Genomic DNA, 11,826 nt, shown 5'->3' on the forward strand with positions numbered 1-11,826 from the left:
ACGCCCTCAATAAGTGAGCGACGGAAGTGCTATAGCAGTGCGTGTGTGTGTGTGTATATATCGTTTCAGAAGCGGGAACCGGTTTTATGGGAATAAACGAATATCTCTAAGACAGTTAGTGAGTTTAGTTGATTACGATATTTTGATCGATCATTGTATTTAATGTAAAGGCTGCCCCGGCCTGTAATTTAACTGTATTTGCTTTTGGCTGCATTTTGGTTGTATGCATGTAACGTTAAAAGTAAAGTAGAATTTAATATTTCACTTCATAATCTGACTAATTTACCAGATTAATTTTGGACACTTTAAGAATAGTAGCGGTTTGTTAATATTAACGTTAAAATAATTTGAATTAGTGAAGGCATTGTAGTTGTCACGTGTTAATGTTATTTTGTTTGTGCCGCTGATTCATTCTTGTTATGATGATTAACAGATTGAAATGAGTTTATTCGGGACGAACACGGGCTTTGGGTCCGGGGGAACAGGTGTATTTGGCACCACCACCACAGACAGTCATAATCCAATGAAGGTATATACAGATATATAATATATTTACAAGTAAGCTTTTGTGCATGCTAATTAATTTGAGGCGTCGTTGATAACAGGATGTTGAAGTAACATCGCCACCCGATGACAGTATAAGCTGCTTGGCATTCAGTCCCCTTACGATGCCTGGGAACTTTCTCATCGGAGGCTCGTGGGCCAATGACGTAAGCCTTGGACATCGCCATTTCTCTTATCTTGAAATTTTTTTCACTTGCGTTTCTGTCACTATTTCTATATTTGTACAATCTTGACTGTAAATTTCACTTAGAAATATGTTATTGCATCTCATTTATAGTTGATGAAATATCTTTGAAAGATGTGTCAAAACAACCTTTCTGTCAGTTTGTAATGTAACTGATAAAATTGCATGTATTGCATATACTCAGGTGCGGTGCTGGGAGGTTCAAGATAATGGTCAGACTGTCCCTAAAGCCCAGCAGATGCACACAGGCCCAGTGCTGGATGTGTGCTGGAGTGATGTAAGATCATTTACACATTATAAATATTAGTCACCTATTTAAGGACGTCAGCCAGCCAACATTCTGTAACATTTTAATGAAAATATATGTATATGTCTAAGAAATGCAGTCACTTGGCACAGTTTAGCAAATCTTCAAATTGTTCTTGTGCACAACCACAGAACACAGAATAGACCCATTGTCACAGAATAAAAGCGTTAATACTGCCTCTGATTCTAGGCTGTGGTGTCTGAGAATTAAAAAAAAACTAAATCTTTAGTTTAATCCAATTGGATATGAATATAAAAGTTAACATCAGATATTTAAATGCGCATGCACTACGATGGAAACACATTTACAGAAATTCCTCCATGCGCATCAAAAAAGTCATGTTACTTTGCACTATGAGACGGGATAACTTGACTAACCAGCGGACAAATCTCGTTCACAGCATCTGTATGTTATTATGGTCGTTCTGAAATGCCTGAGAAAACTTTTTTGTCAAAGTAATTCTGTATAATTACTGTCTTACATGACTGCGTTCCCAAACAGCTGGCATCCACCTCCGAAAGCAATGACTGCATTTATTGTTTCGTCTGCTCACTCTGAGGCGCAAGTAATTTATTATATATGAAAATTATTAAATTCAGTGGCTTCTCCTAGTTTTCTTAGTGATATTTATTGCCAGTTTACGAGGAAGTGACGATTTTGTTCTCTTTGACTCGTTGGATGGAAACTGTGCTTTATTCGCAAATGTTTTATGCGATATTCCAGTTTTGTGCATGAGTTTAATTTAAATCTTTGGGTGGAAACATAGCTATTGCTGCTGAAACGAACAGAATTTTGCTGATTATTGCTGGTGAAAATGATAAATTGTCATGTTTTGGGCTGTACTAATTGGTCGAATCAGGAGAAACATTTGGAGTACTATAGACTGCCAAAAGTTATAAAAAATCAAGCAGAAGAGTGCAAAAAACTGTCTGATATTTAGGGTGTGGTGACACATTTGCCAAGTGTGGTAACCCATACTTGGAATTTGTGCTCTGCATTTAACCCATCCAAGTGTGCGCACACAGCAGTGAGTAGTGAACCCACACACCACCCGGAGCAGTGGGCAGTTATTTGCTCCAGTGCCTGAAGGAAGAGAGGGCTGTACATTCACTTCCAGACCTACTACTCCTGCCTGTACTGAGACTCGAACCCGTGACCGTCGGGTTACAAGTCCGACTCTCTAACCATTAGGCCACAACTGCCTATTTAGTTAATGGTGCTATATTTATTATTATTATTGTATTCTAGGAGCCAAAGGAGCCAGCTCGTATGGATCGTTACCACCTATTAACTTTATTTTGTCAAAATATTGCGGCCTTTCCTGCTTACTAAGTCCTTTTCTATATGATCTATATGAGCAGCTTCCACACATTTTTTTCTGTGGTTTAGACATCATAAATTAGTGGAGCAACGTCTTTCAGTGGTACATTAACTGTGCAATCCATTCAAGTATCTCCAATATGGCTGTGCATCCAGGTAACTGGCCAAACCGTGACTTAGGTGCAAACGCTATAATCAACACGCCTTCATCATGAGCAGACAACAAAGTTAACTGGTAATTTAAAAGTTTTAGCTGTCTTTCCTTTCCATCTACAAATAATTTAGACATTATTATGAGAAGCTCTTTTATAACATGCTGCTGAATAATGTTAAATGTAGATGGAAACAAAACTCACAAACCTGGTTTATTTCTGTGATGAATAAAAGCAATTGTATTTGCTGCGTTCTATTTTCTGCAGTGTTTTAGCAAAATTATCAATCTATTTTGCTGCTCTGTGTTTCTGCTACTGTTGTTAAATTTGGGAGAGAAGCAACGTGTATGGAGGGCTCGAAGTGTGTTTGGCTCTAGATAAATATTAGAGGATATAGCATCGAAAGGTCATTACAATAAACAACCCTGAGAGTTTGGTGTGTACTGTTCTGTTGTTACATTCTGCTCACTTTAAACCGTCGTGGCCTAATGGATAGAGAGTCGGACTTGTAACCCGAAGGTCGTGGGTCTCAGGTTCGGCAGGGATTGTAGGTGCCAACACTCTCTCCACCCTCAATACCACGACTGAGGTGAGACCCTTGAGCAAGACACCAAACCCCCAACTGCTCCCCAGGCGCTGCAACATGGTTGCCCACTGCTCCAGGTGTATGTGCACTTGGATGGTTTAAAATGCAGAGTACAAATTCCGAGTATGGGTCACCATACTTGGCCACATTCCCCTTCCCTTTAAACAGTAAAATGGTGCTATCATTGCGATTATGTTTCGCAGTCCGGTCGGAACCAAGCTGGTCTGCTGTACAGCCAAGACCCCTGCTCTACAATGTTGCTGAAAAACAGGAGAGATACATGAGTTTTTGTAACAGGGTTGTGATTTTATAAATCACAAATAAAAATATATTTATAAATATTTTCAGGTTTTTTTGCTTGTTTGCACGTGGGTATTCTGGTCAGAATTTTTGCTCTACACAAACAGTAGTAGAACCGAATATTTCTGTGTCCTGTATTCTTTATGAATGACTACTACTTCCTGATATGAGGCATCTTCTTACCTGATTTTGCTTGTTTTGTTAACAGGATGGCAGTAAAGTCTTTACAGCCTCCTGTGACAAAACTGCCAAGATGTGGGATCTGAACAGCAATCAGACCATTCAAGTAGCACAAGTAAGCGGTTAATTTGTGTTCCTAATATATTCTTATGTTCCTAATTTTAATATATGCATTTCGGTTGTGTTGGTTTTTACAATATGATTAACGGGTCCTACAATCTTTTCCTTTGACCAGCATGAAGGCCCAATCAGGACAATTCACTGGATTAAAGCACCAAACTACAACTGTATTATGACTGGCAGCTGGGACAAAACACTGAAGGTACTGGAACCCATCTTCACCACCCTTAGGCCAGCAGAGTGGAACTAAAATCAAAATCCTGATATGGCCTAGCATTAATGTTTATTAGTGTTAAACATTTATTATGTCACAGTATTTGATAAAATAATTGCAAAATATTTATTTGACCAAATATTGCAGCCTTGAATATATTAACAACTGTTTCTCTGCCTCTCATTTTTGACAGTTTTGGGATACACGTTCCCCAAACCCCATGATGTCCCTGCAGATGCCAGAGAGGTGTTACTGTGCAGATGTGGTAAAGGAGTGCGATTTGAACTAAACTGAATTTGTTGTAGTATAAGTTGGGGCAGCTCTTTTACATCTCACTCTTGCAGTGTAGTGGATTGCTGATTTTGATTGTGTGTGAGCGCACGTTAGCAAAGTGAACATATGAGCTCTAATATTTTCTTAGTGTACATAAAGCTGTTTTTGCAGAGATTATATTCTGAAACATTTTATGGATATCTTTTTGTTCTCTTATAGGTATATCCTATGGCCGTTGTAGCCACTGCTGAACGGGGTCTTATAGTTTACCAGTTGGAAAATCAGCCTTCAGAGTTTCGACGTATAGAGTCCCCTCTGAAGCATCAGGTCAGTGTTGGTCAAATACTAAATTTTTGAAGTAATTAAATGGCAAGTTAAAGACTTAATCAAAGAATAATGTGACTTGGGGGGGATAATAAATATTGTCTTTTAATTAGCATTTGATATAAAATACTGTATTATTACTATAGCATGCAAATTAGAATAATAATGTTTTTATTTAATTGTGTATTGTCACAATGTTTGTGGTAACACTTTACAGTAAGGTTCAACAAGGTGTTAACATTAGTTAACTACATTAGTTGACATAAACTAATAATGAAAAAAAACTTCTGAAGAATTCATTAATCAGTTTCTCAATTCCAGCATCTACTAATACTAGGGATGTCCCGAGCTGATCTCCCTAAAGCCCGATCCTTATTTAATGTCAGCCGTCATGCCGGTGACGTGCAGTGGGTGGCAGTATTCACCTTCCGGTAGATTTGCCGGCATTGAAAAAGACGAATGTACCTGTTCAGCTGGTAATCAGCTGCTAAAGGTGCAATAAGCGATTTTTCAAAAATGCTGCTGAACATTGTTTCCTCGAACACAATCCTAACCACCCTGCTCCGAATTAGTCTTGAACCCTGATCGTCGGTATGACAGGTGAATGCACTAATAATGACACTAATGGTGCGTTCACACCAGACGCGACTTGCGCGAATAAATCGCGCTATTCGCGCGTAGTTGGACGCTTGAACAACAGACGCGAATCAGGGAGGGGCTTCTGCCAGGCGGCTCCAGTCTCGTTGCGAAATGGCTGACATATAAATATTTTTTTTAATACACTATTGTGAGTGTATTTGCAATAGGATATAACTGCTCCGGCCGGGTGTCCACATACAGCGACGATTATTTTGTCCTCCATTGTTGTTTCGGATTTCTCCCTCCGCTCGCTACGTCGTAATCACGTCACTACTAGAGCAAGCTCCTGATTGGTTAACGTGGCGCGAATATCCGCCAAAGTTCAGATTTTTCAATTTGCGCGAATCACGCGTTTCGCGCGTCAAACGCCCGGAACGCTCAATTCGCGTCGCGTCATTCGTTTATAATCGTTTACTTTTATCTGCTGCCAGACTATGAAAAAAACAGAAATTCTTTAAGCAAATTTAGAATGAATATTTTTGCTTTGAGCTGTTATACATATTTCAACAAATTACAATTAATTCAATATTTACCATTCTGAATAGATTAAGCCCACAAACTCATGAAAAAATATAACTTGGTTATTTATGAATTGGCAGGAATTTTAAGTGATTTTCTCATTGAAAATGAGTGAATCATTACTCGCCTACATTGAACCTTTAGTTCACCAACATCTCCATAGTTGCCCTGTGTAAGATCTCAACCCTGTTTTTTGTGTTGATTCATATCCCATTTTCACCATGATTTTAATTTATTCTTCTCTGCAGATATTGTTGTTAACCATTGAGGTGTATTGTAACTTGTGTGTTTTGTTTAATAGCACCGCTGTGTGGCTATCTTTAAAGACAAGCAGAGTAAACCAACTGGTTTTGCACTGGGCAGCATCGAGGGAAGAGTTGCCATTCATTACATAAACCCACCTAACCCGTGAGTCTGTATCTGATCTTCTTTCCAATCCACAAATAATTCATGTCTGGTTTAGAAATTTAAAAGCAATACACTTAAAGTTTAATCAAATTAAATCAAGGAAAACTTTTTCACACCAATTAGTTTAGGTTTGTACAACGAGACTAAAGCAAGTTAAATAAAGTTATGTTGAACCAACTAAATAAGTTATTGTGTTAGATAATAACTAAGAATAGCATGTTAGCATATTAAAACAATCACATTCAGTAAAGGGAGTCTCTGAAAAACATAAAATTAAATTTCAAGATTTAAGGTCCTTGCACACTGATTCTGAAATTTTGAAAATTGAGTTTTTTCGTATTCACCATCCTTTCCTATCAAAATGCTTGCTACGGATGCGAAAACGCAGAAAATCGAACCTGATGCAAATTTGTAAATGACGGATGAAAGGTTTTGAGGCAGTGTGTAAACGTGATTGACACAACGTGAGGTCGTATTTATTTTGTAAGGTGCTAGAATTTCTCAATGGCCTTTACTCTTCTGATCCAGTAAAGTATGCTGGTAACTACAGATCTACTGTCCATGTCATTTCAACAGAAATGATTCATGTAGTCCCAACAAAAAATTGTTAACCTAAATGTTACAGAAGTATGTTATGAATATTATGAAATGAAGTTGTGACACAAATGTTCAAAAATTCAACTCATTTTAACAAGTAACTTGAGCAAGAATCAGTTTTTTAATGTAATATCGAATATGTATCTTTCTGTCTTACTAATATTCACTTTTTAACCTAGAGCCAAGGACAATTTCACCTTTAAGTGCCACAGGTCCAACGGAACCAATACTGCCACACCCCAAGATATTTATGCTGTGAGTGTTCTAGGTTTTGTGTATTTTTGAAATGCAGTGGATTGCTTGGACAATTAGTCTAGTCTGAGGTTATGAAAGACAATATTCAGTAATAAATAGTACTTGTAAAATAAACACTTCACTTGCTGTTTGTTTCTCTGTTGTAGGTGAACGCTATCTCCTTTCACCCTGTCCATGGCACTCTGGCGACAGTAGGCTCTGATGGGCGCTTCAGTTTCTGGGATAAAGATGCCCGCACTAAGCTGAAGACCTCTGAACAATTAGATCAACCAATAACAGCTTGTTGCTTCAATAACAATGGGAACATATTTGCCTATGCTTCCAGCTATGACTGGTCTAAGGTACAATCTCAATACATTAAACATTTTACTCAATACAAAACATTCAATGAATTATCATTAACTTCACAAATTAAAATTTTTTTGACTGTCCAAGAAAATAAAATCACTTGCTGATCATTTCTAAGTTAGATTTAGATTTTAAGTTTTGTGTGTTGACATACAAAAAGTTATGGTATCGTATGTGTTATAGTCAGTTAGGATATTTGATAGATTAAGCTTCACTTAAGCTCCTATAGTCAATTTCATAAAAGTATATTTAAAATATGAAGAGAAAATAGACATTTATATAATACTTACGATGAACATGCATTAAAATAATTGCTTTTAGTAATGTGAATAACTACATTCAAAACACACTAGTCTATGGGTTGCCTGATTGACTACTCAACCAATTTTTATGACAGAAGACCTGTTTATTATACTGGATTCAGGTCCAGCAGACACCAATCAGATGCTTTCCTTGGGAGAGCTTACATAAGATGCATTCTTCTGTTCAAAAATAAGTCCAAGTCCAACTTGAACCAACACAGTTCAAGACCCCTGGATTCAGTTTAATTCTGCTGCACTGAATCCAGGGGTCTTGAACCGTGTTGGTTCAAGTTGGACTTGGCGCACTCTCATTGGTTGTCAATATTTTTTATTATTCAGCTGGAAAAAAAATGAAAAAGTGAATCAGGGATATTGTTACGGTCATTAAAATTGGGGCGTTTTGTTTTTGACTTGGTATTATTTTGGTTAATTAGAACTGACTGAAGTTCTTTTTCATCCTTATTGCAACGGTTTCTTTTTAGTGAACTGACAATCAATTTGATCTCTGCTCACTTTTATTACTTCTGTTTGTGTCACAGGGACATGAATATTACAATCCCCAGAAAAAGAATTACATCTTCTTGAGGAATGCAGCTGAGGAACTGAAGCCTCGGAACAAGAAATGGTGAGAGAGGGAGATGGAAAGAAGGTGTCTTTCACCGGTCAGGGGCGGGTGTGCTGCCTGAATTGCGCTGACTTTTGCGCTGAGTCCTCCTTTGGTATCTCATGGTGCATTAATAAGTTGCTCTTAGCTCACAGGGATGAATTCTGAAGAAACATATCTTTTCTTAAATGCTATATAGAAATGAGGTTCTACTTCAGTTTGATTTTTAAATGTTCAGGATTGGAGTGGATTATGTATTGATTGACTATAATGGTGATTTTTATTTTTATTGGAAAGCAGTTATAAATCAAAGCCATGTTATGAAAAGTCAGCGTAACTATTTGCGAGCAATTAATATTGTATTTTGCAGTGCTTTAGTAATATTCATCTTTTTAGCTGTGATAGTAGTTTCTATTCTGTTTCATAATTTAGTCCATTTTGTTTGTTCTCAACCAGAAGGCCAGGGCCGCTAGGGTTCCTCAGCAAACTTCCAGTTGAGCCATAAGTTAACTTGCATGATTTGAAATGAGTCATAGTAAAAAAAAAAGAAAATGCTAGAAATATAAAATGTATAGCATGTGCATTAACACATCTCTTACTTTTACTGTCCCCTCAATTGTTGTTTTACTGAAGAATACACAATTCTTGAAACTTCTGGGGCCTGATGTACAATCGTTGTGTGCACAAAATAGGCTTTAAAAACTACACACAACATTTCCCATACAAATATTGGGATTAAAAATAACTTGCGACCTGTGCACTGACCGCACAAACTCTGATTTGTGTGTATCGACTCTTAATGATATGTAAGCTAATAGCAGGTGACTCCATTAGTCGAGTAATGAACTGAAGAGAGCGATTCAGTACTCCACTTTTAATTTAATGCTTCACATTTTGCATAGTCTACATTTTTATTTTATGTAAATAATTGAAAAGACATTACGATATAAGCTACAAAATGGAAAGATTTATAATGGATAAATTACTTTTCTACTGGTATTCTGCAAGGAAGCATGCTTTTAATGATTTTGGTTTTCTTGGATGAAATCTGCTTAAATTGTTCTAAATTGCAACTATTTTTGTCACATCAGTCTCCGTTGCACCTTTAATTTGATTAACGTTCGATAGCTTTGCAAGGCAGACAGTAAAATGATAGACACTTACAGACATATTTGGGAGTCAATCAGACCATTGTTCTTTAGAAACATCTGATGACACTGTATAGCACCACAGATGTGCTGTTTTGCAGTGGCATATGCTGCTCTGTGCAACACTGCAATTTATACAGAATATAAGCTTAAATACTTCTGAATTTTCAATATTATAAATACGGTGCAAAGGAAACCGTATTAGTTTTAGAATATATAGTACTTTGAAAGTTGTAATTTTTTTGAGAGGGGTGTTTTTTTTTTTTTGTGAGGAATCAAACATTTTGCTTCCAGCAAAAATATTGAAATATTTTTACTAGTTTGATTTAAGAAAATGACATAGTCTGTGCCTGCATTTCTCCTCTTGTACTGAGAAATTGATTACTATCAGGTGTTTGATGACTGTTTGCATGGATATTATATGCAGATGAAGATATATGATAATTTTGGTCACTAATCTATTTTTTTAGATAAATCTCTCAATACAAGAGAATGACCTGTAAAACGTGGAACCATTGGAATTGGCCTATCAGAGAATAAAGATTGAATAAATGCTAAGAATTATGCTTCTCTCAACCATGTGTGCGCTTTCATTCATGGGGAAAACAAAACCAAAAATAAATCTGATTTGAAAAGCAGAATGTTCTATTGACTGACGCCTGCCCCTCCTTGTCTTTAGATTCGTCAAGCTTCGCATCACATCTCGGAAGACCTGCGTTTGTATGTAAATATGGGAGAGAGAGACACCTGGACCAATGGCATGGTAATGTGTAATTTTTATGGACCAATCAGAAGGTGGCCAACTGCTCATAAGCAATGATGTGAGCAGTGGCTTTTGATACGAGTAAGGAAGCCATGCTTCAGCATTTCTGGTGTAACTGGTGTACCTTTTTTCTTCTTGAAGTTCATCGTTACTTGCAAGTCTTTTGTTTGTTGATACTGCCTTACAAAGGAAATGCATTTTCACCTTTACTTTTCTTTATGCTTGGTGTATAATCAAATTGTGTAACCCAATAATAAATCTGTCAAGCTTTCTCTGCATTTTGACATTGCGCTTGTCTTATTGTCTTGTGTGTGTGTTTATGTGTGTAGGTGTGTATATTTAATACATGCACATTGCTCTTAGACACTGTCATCGACAAAGCACTGAATAATAAAGTGAAATTATTGAAAAATCTTGAAAAACTTTTGTCAATAAGGGCCCGTATTCACAAAACATCTTAAGGCTAAAAGTAGCTCATAACTTGCTGATTTAGGAGAAAATCTTAAAAATAATGGGCGTGTCAGTCCTAAATTTAGGACTCCTAAATTTTTGCTCTAGAATCAGAATCAGAATGAGCTTTATTGGCCAAGTATGTTTACACATACAAGGAATTTGTTGTAGTGACAGAAGCTCCACAGTGCAACAGAAAGACAGCAACAGGACAGGTCACAGATAATAAAAGAATAACAACAATTAACCAAAAGGCAATGTACAAAGCAGCAGAAACACAATATATAATATAGACAACTATGTATGTACAGGTCAAGTATGTGCAAATTAGAAATGAGGAAATAAAGATAAAATTAGTGATTGTGGTGAATGGATAGTGTATTATAGTTGTGTGTTCCACATTTATTGTTGAGTGTTCATGAGATGGATAGCCTGAGGGAAGAAACTGTTCCTGTGTCTGGTCGTTCTGGTGCTCAGAGCTCTGTAGCGTCGACCAGACGGCAACAGTTCAAAGAGGGAGCGTGCTGGGTGTGAGTGATTTTAACAGCCCTTTTGCTGTTAAAAGTATTCCACAAAGCATTTTAAGGGGCAGTCGTGGCCTAATGGATAGAGACTCGGACTTGTTTTCATTAACCAATTGGAGAAGTAACAGTTGTTCTTGCGTCTAGTTTGGTTTTCTGTTTCATGTCTTACTATCAGGCATGATTATTCTACTTTAATTAAAAGGCTGTTTATATGCATATTCACAAATTTGTTTACGAGAAGCATACAGGCTGACAATTAGTTGAACACACAGGCATACAATTCCTGCATTTAAAATCTTTATTTGAATGTGGCAATTAACATTTTTATTTTAAAACCTTTATTTGAATATGGCAACATTGTGCTCTGCAATATTTCTATGAATAAATCTCTGATGAAGACCCCGCCCCTCTCCTATCAGCCAATCACTGTGTCCATTGTTAGTAAGCATGCTGACATCATCCACAGCAACAAGGTTAACCCCACCCTTACTCTTAAGCCCTGTTCACACCAAACACGATAACGATAAAGATAACGATATTAGTGTACACACCAGCGTCTGCCGCTTTAAATTCTCGAGGACATTATAGCAGGATGGATTCTGATTGGCTGTCAGTGTTTTTATCATTCATCAGCTGAAAAAAAATCCTTCTGGAAGTGATTCCAAAGATATTGTTTCTTTGTGCCTTTATCATTATAGTTGTGGTGTGGACTCTGCTATTCTTTAATACTCAGAACGATTTTTAG

The 11,826-nt window shown here is 37.0% G+C and overlaps 1 protein-coding gene across 6 annotated transcripts; it reads left to right on the forward strand.

The window, feature by feature from the left end:
- On the forward strand, nt 1–10,524 carry LOC306878765 (mRNA export factor-like; the record flags this gene model as incomplete). Of its 6 annotated transcripts, none has more annotated exons than XM_079431288.1 (13): nt 1–37; nt 434–529; nt 606–710; nt 933–1,025; nt 3,622–3,708; nt 3,829–3,915; nt 4,121–4,192; nt 4,420–4,527; nt 5,984–6,090; nt 6,867–6,942; nt 7,089–7,283; nt 8,132–8,217; nt 10,024–10,524. In XM_079431288.1, coding segments are annotated over exons 2-13 (1,107 nt in total). In that variant the 5' UTR covers nt 1–37; nt 434–439. The 6 variants fall into 6 exon arrangements, with proteins under 6 accessions (XP_079287414.1, XP_079287412.1, XP_079287413.1 ...); XM_079431286.1 differs by having other exon boundaries at nt 9–114; XM_079431287.1 differs by having other exon boundaries at nt 15–118.
- Between the last annotated feature and the right edge of the window lie 1,302 nt (nt 10,525–11,826).

Source organism: Barbus barbus (genome assembly GCF_936440315.1).
Source record: "Barbus barbus genome assembly, chromosome: 13".
Lineage (NCBI taxonomy): Eukaryota > Metazoa > Chordata > Actinopteri > Cypriniformes > Cyprinidae > Barbus > Barbus barbus.